Source organism: Daktulosphaira vitifoliae, unplaced genomic scaffold (assembly GCF_025091365.1).
Source record: "Daktulosphaira vitifoliae isolate Bord-2020 unplaced genomic scaffold, ASM2509136v1 Scaffold_4, whole genome shotgun sequence".
Classification (NCBI taxonomy): Eukaryota; Metazoa; Arthropoda; class Insecta; order Hemiptera; family Phylloxeridae; genus Daktulosphaira; species Daktulosphaira vitifoliae.
In genome coordinates, this window is record NW_026099575.1 from 6,476,661 (window position 1) to 6,494,894 (window position 18,234).

An 18,234-nucleotide genomic window follows, 5' to 3' on the forward strand; every position below is an offset into this window, starting at 1 on the left:
TTAGATCATATATATATATTATATACATATATTAATATAGGGAATAATAAATGGTCGATTCTGTATTGGTCAATTTTAAAATTTGTTATAAGATTTAATATGATAAAGGAAATTTGGTATTCTTTTATTTAGGAACTAAAACGAATTCCATACAGTTACAATAAAAACTACATTATTTTGCTAAATTTATTTTTAAAAACATTATTTATTTTTAAATAATTGTATACACAATCATTATTTAAAACTATGAAAAATATTTTTTAATATTTTTAAATCGACAAAGAGACAAAGAAAAACTTTAATTTTGGTAAAATTCCCTAATTTTATTATTAAAGCCACAAAACCAAATTTTTTTTCTCGACATTAATGATGTACAGCTTATTAAAATCCAGTATTTAAAACTCAGACATAAAACTTGTATTGATCAATGTTATTAATGTATTTGAGTAAATAATAAAAAATACTTGGCACTAATATTAAGATTTAAACTCTTAAAATGAAATAATGTATTCGTGATTTAAGATTGTTTTCAATTAGGCTTTCTAATAAATAAAAAAATCAAATGTACTCATGCTTAAGTTGTATACATAAAATTTTATTTTTTTAGATTCTACTAAAGATTTTAAACACAAGATTTACTGATTGATCATATTTCATGTTCACCATAACACTTTGAGCTTAACATAGCTGACTAGTCCTTTCATATAAACTATCTTCCAACGACTCCCCAATGTATACTTGGAACCAAGAAATTATGAGATATGACCACGATCACTTATTTTGTCCGTTTTAGGGTTAAATTATAACACCACTTTCTGTATGTACTATTTTTCATACCTCTGCAAGCTATACTTTATTTAACACACAAACATTTGTAGTCTGTTCAATTTTTATTTATAACTTTCGCTTTATACTGGTCTCCTAAAAAAAATAAGGCAATAATAGCAAAGTTTTGTGTTTTATTTGATATTGTGCCTTTATCATAATTAATAAATAATTTTTTTTTAGGCGTGCTACAAATTTTTTATTGCAAATGACATCTAACATCTTATTTGCAAATCACGGAATACTGAATAAAAAAATGTTCGACAGAACATTGTTAACAAAATCTAATGAACTTTTAAAATATGAATGTAATTATTTTAGCATGTTTTTTCTATTTACATTTTGTTAAGAAGTTGATTAAGTAGTTTTAAAAGCGATTAAAAGGAAGAAAGTCGTATTTATAGTCATTATTACATTCAATTTATTACAATGTAATGTAATATACATTTAAATTTATACATTTATATATAGAATAGATTAACCTTTATGTATTAAAGAATCCTTACAGAATACACTTTTCTTATAAAATAAAAGTCATTTTCCTATCTCAGTTATATAATATCTTATACATTTATACCTCAAGATTGATTAATTATTTCATTATTTTATAATTATTTCAACGAATATGTGTTAGTAAAAAATATCATGCGTAGAAATATATATTTTAAAATTTATATTAAATTAAATTTGAAGAAAAAATCAGTTGTGAAAATAGTTTATAATCAATGTAAATAATCGGTTAATCATATTAAAGTAAAATAGTGAGATAATTTCATATTTTTTAAGTATTGATATTTTGTTTTGTCGTACACGGCCTTGACCTGGCCGTCAACACGAATACATACACTAATGAATATTAATATTCAACGTCAAATCGCATTTATTGGATCTCCTCGAGTCCTCCCGCTGGCGTACCACTGATGAACACAATATCCCCACAAATATGAAACTACTAAGGGGTAGCCTCCGGACCTGTCAGCACGGCCTTAGATCAAAAATAGTAAAACTAAGGACTAATGACTCGTCAGTCATTTGCACGTCTGGCTTCTTTCTCTTAATAAACTAAAAAACGGTAAAACCCCAGGACTAGCCAGCTTCTACACTATTAGAATTTATAAATGGACCAGCAATTCTATTTTAACTTGAGCTGTACACACGAAAAATTAATAATAATAATGTAATTAGAAAAATATATAAATTTCAAGTTTTTAAAATAGTTACAAACAATCGTATAAATAATAAATAGATAATTTTAATACATGAATAAAAATATAGGAATAATGATCAATACACAGTTTTAATGCACGTTAATATGACTATAAAAATTAACGCTTTAGTATGAGTATATTAACCTTGACGGAGACGAAGTCAAAACGTCAATCATCGTTTCATGATTTTTCGACTACTTTGTATAATATCTAATCCCTACTCATACTGTTAGCATTATTTGCTGATCCTGTTATTTTTTACTGTTTGATAATTTTGTTTTCTGTGAACGTTGGTTTTAAATAACAACTATAATACTCTACAATTTCAAGGTTTTACTAAAGTTTTTAACCGGATTTCAAAAGTAGTATTTAAAATTGGATTATAAATTCAAGATTACATGAATCAAGTAGGCAAAAAAGATTGTCTTGTGTGAGAAATGATAAAAATTAGCTTAATTAGTAAAACTATAATTAAAACGTAATTTAAAATGCTATTAACACCACCCAAGTGTGAACACAAAACAACGAATTTGCTTGAATGCACCGGTGTACCTATTTTGCATATGTTAAGCGCCGGCTACGATAATATAATTTTCGACACGATTAAATGTACTTGTCATATTAGGAATAATTTAAAGTATCTAAAACAATTTTAAGTATAGTAAGTCAAATAAATAAAACTCTATTTTTTAATGTATTTTTATACATTGATTATAATAACGGTAGTAGATTGCACAATCACAGAATTAATTAAAAGAATTTTATAAAAGCAAGTGTTTGTTACATTATGTTTAATAGATTCAAAAGTTAATTAGCATAAAAGTAAGCCCATAACAGCAAAGAATATTTGTTTGCATCCATCATAAAACTTATTCAACTGTATAGTATGAAAACGTCAAATCATATTTTTCACTTGAAAAAGATTTTCCCTACATTTGTGTACACATCTCATTAAGTTTATAGACATTAAACTAGCAATAATAATTTTCAAGTCTACTCAAAATATCTTGTTCAATTAAAAAAAAAAAAATTATTTAAAAAAATTTCTTAATTCATTTAAATAGTGTAACAAATAATCAAGCAGTGTTAATACGATTATACAAGATTAAGAATCTTATAATAACAATACCTAATAAATGTGTTATCGTTAATTTTTAGTAATAGGCACTGAAATTATATGATTCTGGCTAAAAAATATTTCTAAGATACATTTTGCTGATTGGCAACGTAACTATTCAAAAATCAACTGTAGAACAGTTGGAAAATTTACTGTCACTTTGTGATTTTTCGTTGTTGAAGTATATTAAATTGCGTACTTAATTTTTTTTTACTATAAAATCTTCAGCTGTTATAATTTGTATGTCGCTATGGATTTCGTATCAAAATCGTCCAGGTTTGAATATAACTACGAGGAAATGTTGGCTTTGTCTTGTGATTGTAATTTCTGCGGCAGAAAAATGCCTACAGAAGCTTCATTGAGGAATCACATCGAGTATAAACATTGTAGATCTCAGTACACGGATGCACTTAGTTTTGCAACTTCCGGGGGGTTGAGTGATATGTCCTCGGGATCAAAAGTCAGTGGTCCAGTGGAAACGTTGGAAAAAACGTTTGCTTGTAATTATTGCGGTATGTCTTTCATAACGGAGACACAACTTTGGGAACACGTCGAATCAGATCACCGCAATCCTCGAGAAACACTGAAATGTAAGATACCAGGTTGTGGTGGTGTCTTCTACGATCCAGTATCCATTCAGGATCATATCCGTTATCACTTGATACGCAATTTAATGTGCCAAACTTGTGGTGAATATTTCATGTCGCGCTCTTCATTGCGCATACACAAGGCGAATAATCACAAAAGTTCGGACAAACACATATGCAATGCTTGCTGTCAAATTTATGACACTCTTAAGGCGTTGCAACATCATCGGTGTTTTATGCATCGCATAGCTCTGAAATCGGTGCCTCGCGTTATAGATACGCATCAACGTGTAAAACGTAAGATTAAAGGACCACGGTGGCAAAGAAAGCAACAAATAATCGCATTTTTAGCGAAGATCAATAACAACTCAAAAGTTGTTACTAAACAGATCGACGACAAAGGAGTCGTAAACACTCAATTGTCTGGAAAATCGGATATTCAGCCCGGACTTAAATCCGAACAGTTTCAATTTCTGCCACCGCCGGCCATTAAAAATATCGCTTGTAGTTCATGTGATGAAAAGTTTGAGAGCACAAATGCTCTTCAGCAACATTTGCATGAAGTGCTTGACTTTTGCGGCAACACCATGTTGGTTTCTTCAAAAATCACTAGACTCGTTGCATAGACCAACAAAAATCCATTTATGTTTTGATATCTTCCTTTTGAGTATACAATAATGCTCGAGATTTGCTATTTAATTTTTTTTAAATAACTTATTTAAATGTTTCAACTAGTTATTTTCGCGATTTACAGTTATTTTAATATGTTTTATAATCACTTTAATTCTTTTGTTCATTGTATTATTCTTTATGTTTGACATTTTTTTCTTTTTGATATATACTTTGTTAATAATTTATACTTCAATAAAAACATACTTGTGTTCTTATTTATGCGAGATACAATTTTTTTATCATAATTAAAAATTTTTTTATGTAATTAATTAAAAAGTAATAATATTAAAACCTTTTACAATTATAAATTTGCAACTATTTTTAATGATAAACAGTTAGTTGCATCTTCAATAAATTTTGTTATTAGAGTGTTTAATTTTCTATGGAAATAATACACACATATTTAGCTAGTTACTCTTTATGATAAAACTATAATTCATTTTTATCTTTTAGTCTATTAAATTTAGTTTTTTTTGGTATACAACTGGGTCATTTTTTAAGTATATAGAGAAAATTTTTAAGTGAGATTTTATTTTAATATTTCATAATAATTTTAGTATTGAAGTATCTTGTATTTTATGTAGCACTCCATTAGCAAAAGTTTTTTATATCATTATCTGCGTAATTTTTTTCAGATAGATAATACTAAAGACTTATAAAACTTATATTATTTCTTTGTTAAACGAAAAAAGTTTTACAAGATTTTGTTGTACTTATTGCAAAATAACTGCAAAACGTTTTTTTTGTTTCATTTATGACGGAATCACTATTTTTTCATTCCATTTAATCACGAATGTAAACATAAAGTGTCCTATTGAAAACGTGTCATATTCAATGAGTAATTTCACTAGTAACTTGTATCACACCACGAAATCTCATTTATACTGAATATTGTATACGTATATTATAACCGGTAAAGACTGGAAATTTAATTTGCTTTTTAATTTCTCTTTGAAAAATGCTAAATCAAGATGTGCCGCTTTAATAGTTTAAACCACTTGGTAAAGAGATTTAAAATTTCATTATGATTATAGCTATACTAGCAGTATGATAAAATCTAAAACTTTAAAAATATATTCAAAATTTGCCTTAGCTAAATAACTAAAGCTAGAGATTTAAGTTTTATTACTATTGTTGTAGTAATATAGTAATAGTCAAATTATATATTTGCGAATTTCTGATAAAAGTTGAACATCTCTTTAAATTATAAAAAAAAAATCCTTATGAAGTAATGATCAATATCTCGTTCATAGAAACAAAATTTATAACTAGTGTAAATTTCTTTATTGACTGAATTTAATTTTAAATAAAATAAATATTTAACTCAAAATAGCTCTTGTTTGTGAGATATGATTTAGTGCCATAAATTGCATTAATAAATTTTCTTTGTAAAAATTTAAATTCTAAGGTATAGTAAAACTATTGCAATATTTTTTCCACTTACATCTACATAAGAAGCATTGATATAATCCGAATCTGGTACGTCAGGCATTTGATTCAAAACCACTCTGTTATAGTCATCTGAAAACCAAATTAAGAAAAATTAGCTGTGTATTAAGACCCTTGTAAACTAAAAAATATTATAACGTGAATTTGTTTTTAATTTTTGAGTATATATCAAATTTTTAAAAATAAGGTTTAGCAATAATAACAAAATAATTGAACAAAAGAAAAATCATAATTGTATTGAAAAAAATGTATATGTAATGTCTACTGAAATCTAAAGTACTGAATTATATTTCATATTTACAATTTATATCGCACAATTTACATAGAATTACATTTGAATATTTTGAGAATAATATTCCGTAAAATTCAAATATCGTACACTCTGAGTTTGTTTAATTTATTAACTAAGTTCATAATAAATTCGACTCAGGTGTCTGCAGCCGGCATGATTTGTTTCAATGTATCAATTGTATAATACAAGTTTAAGGTGCTGGAGCAAAAATTGTTTCCCAGTTAGATGTGTGGTACAAATTTTAAGACAAAATGCTTATTACTTAAGAGAAGAGAAATCAAATGTATAAAATGCAGTGTAATTTGTGTAAAGAAATTAACTGTTTTATATGCATACATTTAGCTAGCTGTTAAAATGTTTTAAAATTCGACACAGTTTTTGAAGTTACGTTAATTTTTAACCATTAGACTTACTTCTTAAGGACGCAAATATATTGGACTACAGTTTGTCAAAGTTATGTTGCACAGTTTTATATTGTGCTCGACCATAATTGATGTGTAAAGCGCAATAACGAATTTTTTTATTGCGAATTTTAGTTACCCGCAGAACTTTTTTCGTTTAGAAAAGAAAAAGTTCCATTTTCAAACATTGTATACTTTTTTCATATAGTTTCTTAAGTATATTATTTTATAAACTTTAGGTCAACAGTCATTTTTTAGCTTATAAGCCACTTGACATTTTATTTTAAGTTTTATTTTTCGTTGTAAAGATTAAATTAAAATAAAAAAAAATATTCATCTAGTTTGATTATATTCAAATGGAAGTATGCATATATTTTTTTAAATAATATGTTTTAACAATATTAAAATATGAGTTTATATGGAAAATTTTTATATAAAAAGATGTTATTGAGAAATGAAGTTTTAAAGAAATATTAAATATTGTACAATAATATTTTTGATGAACTATTTATACCTTTTATATTCATATTACCCGAAATTTTATTATAAATACAAAATGTTTATTTCTATTTAATTTACTAAATGAGATTTGAACTAATAAAGTCAATAATACTTAACGAAAATTGGGTACCAAATATATAATATAAAAATGCTAGTACAATATATTTGATTTAAAAAGAATCTAATTTTGTGGAGAACACTTATAAGATTTTGTAGGTAAAAATATATTTAGATCTTACAATTTACTATTCAAATTTTAGGTTATATAAGGTTTATATCGATGCGCATTTTTATTAGATCTCAAAGTATATTATTAAATTTTATTTTGAGTATAAGTCAATAGTTGTATTTATTTACATAAGAAAGTAGTTGGTATAGTAAGGTTGTTCTTCAAGAATCAATGAAAACTATTATTATTATTATATAAATACATATACTAAACGAGTCATATTGATTTGTATATTGTGTTAGTAAATTGAAATGAATTGATAACTGTTATTCTTGGCATTAAACCGTGAAGATGCAAACTTATTGTTTGCTTGAGTTCGGTTATTTTTTAAAAATTCGTGCAATTTATTTTAGTATATTAATTGTTCGGTAGTTTGGAATACATAATGTAGATCCATTTTTATGCAATGAAGTGGCATAACCAATTTACCAAAATTTTAGTAAAGTTCATTACTTTAATGACTGATTGTCGAACATTGACACAAGAGCATATTTAGAATAATATCATATATTATACTGTCAGATACCTTTTGTTATATTTATGTTAATTAAAGCATCAAAGATATCTGATTTTATATTAAAGTATTATTTATTGAAAAATATGTTTTAATGTAGTGGAATGGATAGTTTTTCCTGAAGTATTTTAATATTTAGATATTTTTTCACAGGATGTTTTTTCGGTTTCCCTTTAATATACATGTATACTGTAGAATAAACAAGTTTGAAAAATAAACATTATTTATTTTTATCAACTAAATTAGATAATGTAATAGATTAAAGAATATTTTATTATAAGTACATCAAAATATTTACACACTGAGTAAAATGTTTCAAAGAAGCTTAACAAGATATTATACAATTAAATGAATAAAATGTTTTTAATTTTACAAATATTCGAAAATTCTAGCAAACATTTTGATAAAATCTATTCAATAAACATATTTCAAGTAATCTTATTATTAGTGAAAAGAAATATTTAACTTTTTTTAAGTGACATAAAATAAAAAGATGGGAAATAAAATAAAAGTTTTTTTTATAAAACAAAGATATTTATAGAATAAAACAAATGAAACATTAGTTCCTTAATGAGTTTATATATTATGTTAAGAAGTTAAAATTTTGCTAATTGGTTATGATGATGTATTTGTCAGATTTATTTAGTACAAATAAAGGTTTTAATGGATCTTTGTTGGAAAAAATGTTTCTATAACCATATTATGGTAGAAATTATTTATAAATTCTACAATCAATTACAATTTTTTTTTGAAAGGGCATCGAAATTTTATCGTATCTCAATCAAAGTCGGCCGTTTCAATTTCAAATATGCAGTTTTCAATGTATCGACAATGTATAAAACATAAAATGTTGTCATGATTTTGAACTAGAATTGTCAAAATATAATTAGAATCGTTATATCAAATGTACTTCGTGCTCATTATAAAGAGATGGTGTACATTTTTATGGATATTTTTCAAGACCGCAAAACTAACTTGGTGTTTATTCCACTGATTATCACGTCAATGAAGATATGCGGATATGAGATGAGATTTATTGAATTCACCACGTAAACAGCAGTGCAAAATGTATTTGTTTCGGCTGTCCGGAATATCTGTGGACGGTAATTATTTTTTTACCCTAGGCGTTTTATCCGTTTCAATATAATTAGTAATACATGTTTACACGTGATGCGCCTGCATTACTTTCCTCCAGTTTCAGTGGAGCGTGATATGATATTTATGTAGAAATTGAAAACGGTAAAGGAATATAAATTAGGTTAGATTAATTAATGTAATAAACAACTGATGGCGTGTAATAAAAGTAATAATTGGAGCGTTTATTTATTCTGTGTTAATTATTCATGTAATTAAAAAGATAATTTTATGTCGATATATTTTAATATTTACTCAAATTATTTTTTAATAACGTCATATTTTTTAACGAATTGCATACGTAGTATATTTTCAATATATTCATAATTTGTTTACATGATAAAGCTTTTGCTAAATATGAAAAAAATGCATGTAATATATTTTAACGTTGCCTTAAGTAAGCACTGGCAGAAATGTGAGATACAACTAATTGGAAATTTGAGAAACGAGTCTCGTTGTACATACGTTTGGGCATCCGTCAATATTAATGTATGTTTTATTGTTGAAAATTCCAAATAATATTTGTTATTATATTACTGAGTATTTTAAAAGAAATACTATGCGATAGAGATGAACAATTTTCATCCCTAATAAGTTTTATTTCCTACATACGTTATGTTGGTGTAGAGTTAAATTTTGAAACTCCTACATTTTTTAATTGATAAAACTTCATAATATCATATTGTATTTTCCTATTAAAATGAAGTATAAAAGAAGAATATTTAAAATCATTACTTAATACGTTTATTTATATTTTTTAGCAATACAAATAAAAAAAAAAACATTTGACGCTCCAACGATTTATTGACAATAATAACTGTACACATTATTTATCAAATGCGACAATGGATCTATTGTAGTTGAATATAATATGTGCTACACTTCCCCTCGAAAAGTGTCTTTCCGTTACAATGCAATCATAAAAGACGTTTATTTCAATAGAATTTTTTGGGAACGTCGTCAAAAATGTGTAACTTCTAAGAATGGTTGATGTTTTGCTATCTAAACGCAATATTTCAGCATGGAAAATCATATATTTTATTCGAGGAAAACTGTATGACGTGTGACAAACTACTTTCTACATTTTGTAAAAAGATTGTTATCATAAAGTTTGATTTACAGCGTTTAATATTTACGTGAAAAATACATACCGTAATAGGTAAATTTATAAAGTAGATTTAACATAATGAATTATAGTTTTATAGACAATCCATTGAATAGTTTGAGCACAACTGTATGTATTAGAAAATAAGTTCACAAGCATTTGTTTATGGAAATTCTTATTTTACATAAATTTTATTACACAATGCTTGCCAACGACTATGCGTTGGATCAACTTTTTTAGTTGACTAGTCAGCACTTGTCGTCGATTAGACGTTTTTTTTTTTAGCTCATTTATTTAAGTGGTATGTAATATTATTTACAGTTACAGTATTTAAAAGTTATTTAATAATTAACTAGATTTCTAAGATTAAATTGTAGTTAAGGTGACTTTTGGCATGTTACCACAACGTCTAATAGTACGTATGACTAATTTAATCAAATGTAATTTTATATCTTATAGACGGCAAACACTGAATATATTAATGTCAAAGTACACGGTACAGGCAGACAAACATTATATTTATGTATAACTTCATCGGCCTCATTCAGAAGAAGATATTGTCTAAATTTTAAATTACTATGGAAGCGATCTGAGTAAGTTGTATTGCATACTTAATTGTCGTTAAACGACTATTGTTGTAGATGTCAGATGAATAACTACTCTTCGATAAATTCTAATGAGAGAATACAGTGCAAAATGATAGAAGGGCTATAAATCTTTAATTTCTAACTTCTTTTGTCGCCAACAGTTTTTAGAGTAATCGCAATTTATTTGGATTTAAATAGTTACTGAAAAGTTTCGGAATAACCTAATAATCCGTGAAACAACTGACCTGAATTGCAACTTTTTTTTTTCATTTGTGTATCTTTTTCTATTATCGAAGTAAGCAGTGAAGCTAAAAACAATTTATTACATAGTTACTGTTGTTAGTGCCACTGGTACGATACATAAAAACCATTGAGCGAGAAACCTCAAAATTTGGCACTGCATGTTCTGTACACATATTCTTAATATACTTGAAATATTTAAAAAGGTCCATTAAAAATGTTTAATTGTGTATAAATATACACTTTTGTACGTCTAAAATTAAAGTAACCTATCGAGTTCGTCGACCTCGATAATATAAGATTTTTACAATAATATTCATACAAACTATAGTTGAAAATTAAATCTGGTCAGTAGATTTGGGGCGATTACATTTTTAGAGTAATTTCTTAACAAATATAAGTAAAAATACAATTTTCTAAATATTCTCATTTAATTACACTTATATAAGCGCTAGTTATTTTGTAATTTTTTTAACGTCATTGAACCATGGAAAATTTAAATAATTAACATGTTAATATTTTAGATTTAATCGTTTTTTTATGGTTTCATTATGTTATAATATAAAATAACAAACAGTAATTAAAAACAATAAGTTTAAGGGAGAGATGTTCATTACATAAGAATTTACACTAATAAAGTACTTTCAAACGAATATATACGGCTAATGAGTACGTTATGTATTTTTTTGACAAATGTGAATGTTTTTACTACATTTTCGTTTTATAAGAATAAGCCAACTAAAAATTTGCACTCTGATAAATAAGAACAAATTGAGCTAATGGTTTGCCATGGGTGTGTCTTGGTGAATAGAGACTTATTTTCGGGAAAATCGTTTTAAAATATTATGCATAAATCTAAAGCTTAATACTGGTAAATAAGTAATTTAAATAATGTTTTACATAAAACCTATCGGAACATAATAAAAAGCCGTTTTAAAACGATTTATAGTGTTTAATGAAATTGAAAAGCATAAAATGACTTTCTTGTAAATTTACCTCGATTTTTTTTTTTTTTGAGCTGCTATAAAACAAGAAGGAACAATGTTTATACTTTTCATTTTTGAAACCACTACGGTAGAAATTGGCCTCAATCGACGTATCAAATGAGTGCAAATCTAAATCGAAATTAAGACGGAATAATTAAAAAGCGCTACACCATTGAAAATTCCTGACTTTGCAAAACCGTTTGGAGACACGAGAAAAATGCTTACAAATCGATGAAAATAATAATATTATGGACACGATTGAAATTCAAAAACGACTCGTCTGTGAATTCACAAGTACACTTGTCTATTAGAAAATATATATATATATATATATATATTTGAATAGTTTTATTTCAATGGCTGTACCTGGTGCTCATTGTATACAAGATTGCATCATAATATTTTGATCATGCGTAAATATCAACACATTCAGTGTTTTCATGCATGCAAATACGCATCGGTAACCCAGTTTAGTATCACCCGATATCGTTAGTTGACAAAAATACCGGGCGCCAGAAAATAATCCATTATTGATCCAAAGCTTATAATAAGTAGCCCTGTATTGATTAAAACTTTACCGTACCATAGTATGGTACCATTGATGAGTTTCATTCAATTACAATCCAAAGGGTCATTGCAACTACCACACAAGTTCACTCAATTGTAAGATGACATTTTGATTATTTTTAATAAAAACAAGTACTTCTTTGAAAACAACCTTCTCGACAAATTAAACACACACACACACACAATATATTATTTTAACGGAGAAAAATATTCGCCGCGTTCAGCAGTTTCCTAACAAAATCTACACAATTTCTGGTTTATTTAGTTAGTCTGTTGGTGATCTTGTTTGTGGTAATGATTTAGCAAACATGAAAGTATTATGTTAATTATTCCTGAGTCGAATTAAAACCTTAAATTATTCATCGCATAATTTTTTGTTTATATTAAACAAATTGTAACAGCGTTCCCGTCTGAATTATATGATGAAAATTGATGTAACGAAAGGTGTTTGAAGTCTGTATTCCATTACTTTTAACTTAGATTGTACATTATAATAGTTCGTTAAATATATTTTTATCTCTTACAAATTATAAGTATAAAAAGGTTTTTTTTGTAATCTTCATTGTGACGAATAGTATTACCTCTCCTAAATTATCTTTACCGATTGCCACATTGTGATTAATGAGAAAGTAGAAGTTAGTGACAGTAATAGGCTAGACCATCTTCCATAAATCACGTTGCTCTAGAACTCCCTCGTTCTCAGTTAGCATTTTCATAAACATTAATAAAGTAATATTATAATAAAGTTCACTTACATGCGATACACTTTTGATTTTGGTTTTTTTCTTTATTATTAGGTTTTGTAGCGTGACGGCAAGAATGTGTTTCTACTTTGACTGCAGCCTAAAAACATAGAAAAAACAATTATTTATATGATAAAATACTTGTGAAAACAAATAAAAATGAACTTTATCGTTGAACAATAAAACAAAAAAAGTTTCCAGCTTAACGAAAAAAATATATTTTTTTTTCATCAAAAAAAAAAAGAAGTTATTTGTGATGTAAATAATAATTAGGCAACATTCTGTACTTCTTGATCTTTGTGCTTTTAGATCATATTGTAATAACTTTTTATGTCCTCGGGGATCAAACAATAATGCAGAAACATTGTAAGGCGTTCGTTGACAATCGAAATTTGTAGTCTATATTTTTAATGATCAAATAAAAATAAATAAATAAATAATGAAAGAAAAAAGAAATGTTATTATAACTCCAAAAAATACGGCGTCTTTGAAATAAACAAATATATTGCAGCTACGATTTACACATAGTGTTAACTGTAACAGCGAAAGTTTGATAAAAAATGTGTTAGATGATTGGATGTATAAAGATTTACGTATAGTGGTAGACGACGATAAAAAGAGATGAAAGAACTATTGTTGGGTATATTAAGTATGCTTATTCTATCATTCGGTGTATAACTTTTTTGAAGTATCGTGGGAAAAGTGAGTCTTGGCCATATTAATGTGTTACGTGAGCAGAATAAACCTTCGGAAAATTTGAGTCAGTCTATTTATTTTCACTAATGATGCGCTCGTTGACATATACAGAAGTTTTATTTATTTATATTTTGCATCGCATTTAAGATCTCTGAAAAGTCGTTATTTCATTTGGAACTTGCCCGATAATTGCCCTTTTGTACATTAAAACATGAAAATATTAAATTATATTTATTCTATTGCTTTGCAGTTATCCGCAATCGTTTTGGTGTTCCGGATTAGTGTAAAAATATCTCTATCGAAATTTCGGTATTTAGTTTCGGTTGTTGATATTTTCGCATTGCCAAACATCTCTGAAGAAATTGTATATTTGTACACGTGTGTTAGAGGCACGTGCATATTTATATAATTTCCATACAACAGCTTACAAGAAAACAAATAATCACTCGTATTTATGACATGTGCATATATAATTGTATGACGAACAAGTTTTCATTATTGTCTTCCGAGTTTCCCGAGTAGTTAGATATTAGACATTATATGTCATCTCTAGGAAATTAACGAAAACATTTTTAGAGCCGCTTTTCACTCTCTGATTTTATTTTAATGTGTTTTAAAGTAAGAATGAAAATATCATGTCTTTAAAGTTCACTTTTCATATTATAAGTATTAACGACATTAGTATTATTTCCTTTTAGCTTTGATACGCTGCTGTAAAAAGCATCGACTCTATAATTACGTATTTTTTACTTCTATTTTTTTTTTTGTTTCAGTAAGTACACTTTTATAAGATTCTTTTGTTGTCAAATGAAACAATCTTTGTAAATCCAAATTTTTTTTCTTCGAGAAATGAGATAAAATTTATTTTTTTCCTTCTCCGTATATAGAAATATATTTTTTTATATTACATAAAATAAAAAATAGTTTTTTTCACCTGTTTAACGTTAATTTTTTTTACGAGTGTTTTTCAAAAAAAAAAAAACAAAGTACGTCGACCTTCTTATTTTTCACATTTCTAAAACTCGAACTCGTCACATGTAAACCGACTTAGATTTTTTGCTTTCGGAGCTAATATCCCAGATAGCATTTTTTTGAAATGTTTTCTGATATTATTTTTTAAATTGCTATCTGGGATAATTAACCCTAAAAAGAACAATGTAGTTAAACTAAAATATAAGTCAACATTTTCATTTTGATTAATAATCGATTTCTTACATTTAACAAATATCAATCATAAATGAGTTAATTATAATGAGTATAATTTGATGAAGTGTCATTTTAATTTCACATACATCTAATACGGTCTTTCGTGACTTTTTAAAATTATTTAATTATACTCATCTAAAATGAAAAATTACTAATTCAAGAATTAACAGTAAATTTATTTTTAAATCGAATTAATCTTTAAACATGTACATTTTCTTGATATCAATTGATTAACAGTGACATTAAATCTTCGAGTCTCGTATTTTTAAATATACGAACATTTTCGTGACAAACTTTTGATTGATAATTAATTCAATGGTTATGTGTAACATTACTGTCTTAATTAAAGGAACATTTAAGAAATAAAAATAGGGTTGAAATTTAATTGTGTCAAACGTCATTTACTATAATAAAGTCAGCTAAATATCTGTTTAAATTAGTATTTTCGAGAAGTCGAGTGGCATAATTTAGTGAAAATAAAGAGGGTAATCCGTTTACCACTTAAAACCACTCCATTACTCGCAAAATAAAAACAATATTGAACAAATTTGTTTTAGATTTTTTTTAGTTACTCGATACGTTATAAATATTTTTATGACGGAGTGGGAAGAAGAATGTGACCAAGAAATATCTAATGATAAGTATAGTCTTATCACTCGCTTTTCTCGCCCTGTCCACATTTTTATTTCCGAAGTACTGGTCCAAAAGTTATTATCGACTCGCCATTTTCTTTATCAGAAAATTTCCTATTTTTAAAGACTTATTAAATATGTATGTTGCGTTTAAAAAATAAAGTTGACATCCCTATTAGTTATAAGGGATGATGCTAAAACGTAATTAATAACCAATAAATCAAAAAATATTTATAACAAGTGTGGGTCGTGAATCATAACACAATAAGTTCATCGCGGGAAATTCTTTGTCTGTAAATTTATCGTGATTTTAAATTAACTAAAAAATATAAATTAGGAGAATAAAACATTGTAATGAATTTTAATACACTTGAGAACATATTTAAAATTGTAAAGAATTTATGTAATAATTATATCCTCTTATACCTCGCACTTTATTACTGTAAAAATATGTTCTAATCAATTTTTGTAGAAATCAATTGAAATTAACGAATATATTTCGTATTATTTGTTATAATTGGACAAAGAAAACACTATCATCAATCAGTGATGGACCAATGAAAAATTAACAAGATGAAATAAATATGACGATGATCACGGTGATAACGATATCATTCAATGGTTCATTAATTTTACAATACTTAACAATTAAAATACTTTTACTGAATACGACCGCCTTCTTTTTTGTATATACACATTTTGAACTGTTTTACAGTAACTAATTTTTTACTTAATGTTTACTTAACTTAACCGTGGTATTAGAGGGTAAATGTAAAATGACAGAGAATAGATGGTACTAACACGTTTGAAGAAGAAATCTGGTACTTTGGATATTTCCAATGAAAATGGCAATGAGCGTCTCGATAAAAAAAACGTAAATAGTGTCATAAAAGTCATAGGAATCAGTGGCTGTAGAAAAAGTCACTTTATTGTAACATGCGATAAAACTATTTAAAATGCGCTTTGTGTAATAAAAACTATACATTTGACTTTCTTTAAGTAACGACATTCCAACAACTTTTATTAGAGTGTATAATAAGCTGTACATATTTTTGGTTTTCTATACGTTAAAAAAATGAATAAATGAATATAAAATAAATTTTAATAGTTTCATACGTTATAATTTTTAATCATAATTAAAAATGTATTTAATTGAATTTAAAGAGTGGGGTATTTTCTTTACATTTGACATGTTATTTCATGACTGTATGATTTTAGATATTATATTTGAAATTTCTGTTAAAGATTCTAAAAATAATGTTTATAAACTTAACCGAAAGTAAAGTCGTAAGTTATCAATCGATATAAAAGCAGTGTAGCGACTAACTAAATAAATGTAAAAAATAGAAAAAGTAACGACTGAAGCCTTAGATAATTATGTAACTTTATCATTAAAAATAATGAACGCAAAAGTATACACATGCACAGAGTGCAAAAATTAAGTATTCCTAACAGCGTTCGGAAAAATTCGGGCCAATAAATGTTAATATATTTCACGAAATGAACGGACTTGGGGTTCTTTTGTAGGTGGTGATTTACATAAAAAAAAAATATTCTTAGCATATTTAAATGACATAAGTGTTTTAAATGTTGCCATGCATAATGAATCAACAGAATTACTCTGATACTACACAATTAAAATTTCAAAAAAATACTAATGGCGTTCACTGATTTAGGAGTGTTGAGTAACGGGTCCCTAAGGATCAGGCACAATTGTTTTAAATCGGTATTTTCGGGCAAACATCACAAACCAAGTACTGGAGAATTCGTAAGGACTAACGTATGCGATCGTGTGTTTAGATAGCCGAGAAGGCGTTCTGCACGTCACTAGTCGTGCCCGTACGGATTGCCGCGTTATTTATGTTGTCCGACGTTTATGCGGTTAAGCGATACCGCAAAAAAGCGACTACACAGCTTCGAATGCAGCGCGTTGCAATAGCTGTAACTGACTTCATAGTGACATGATGATGTCGTAATACACAGAATTTCACCGGTAATAATAATATTATTAATACATCGGATTTCTATGCAGCCACTAGGACGTGGCGTCTGCAGGATTAATTACGTCGTGGTGGATGATCGCGGCGGTGGTCGCTAGTTCCGGCTTGGACACCGTAATTTACTACTAATATAAACCAAATACCAAAATTTAGTACCAGGAACTCATGAGGATTTATATGTGCATCCGTATGTGCAGGCGTCTTGAAATGGTGTCCAGCGGGACGCTAACGATTTTTTAATGGCTGCCAAGACTATTCGATAAGATACTCGAATGACGTGCTACCTGCTAACAATTCGCACGAGTCCTTAAAATTTTAACTATTATCTAAAACGCCAAAGGGCCAACTATGGTTAGCGATATTTTGTATTGAGAATGTTGCACTAAAAAGTTCATTAGACTTTGTTATTAAAAATGTATTAAGTGTCTACATTTAATTTTTACAATAACTTTATGTAAGTATTTGAAAACGGCATCTGTTGGAACGATATCATTTACAGTTACTTAAATTATTCGTTATATTTTTAAAATATCAAAATGACAG

The 18,234-nt window shown here is 27.0% G+C and overlaps 1 protein-coding gene across 1 annotated transcript in view; it reads right to left on the reverse strand.

The window, feature by feature from the left end:
* LOC126903600 (receptor-type tyrosine-protein phosphatase kappa) overlaps window positions 1-18,234 on the reverse strand; it is a 77,505-nt gene that overhangs the window by 15,911 nt on the left and 43,360 nt on the right. Inside the window, exons 3-4 of the mRNA XM_050681885.1 lie at window positions 13,170-13,257; window positions 5,854-5,930 (exon numbers count right to left, since the gene is read on the reverse strand). Of these exons, the coding sequence (XP_050537842.1) occupies window positions 5,854-5,930; window positions 13,170-13,257 (165 nt within the window). The remainder of the gene's footprint in view (window positions 1-5,853; window positions 5,931-13,169; window positions 13,258-18,234) is intronic.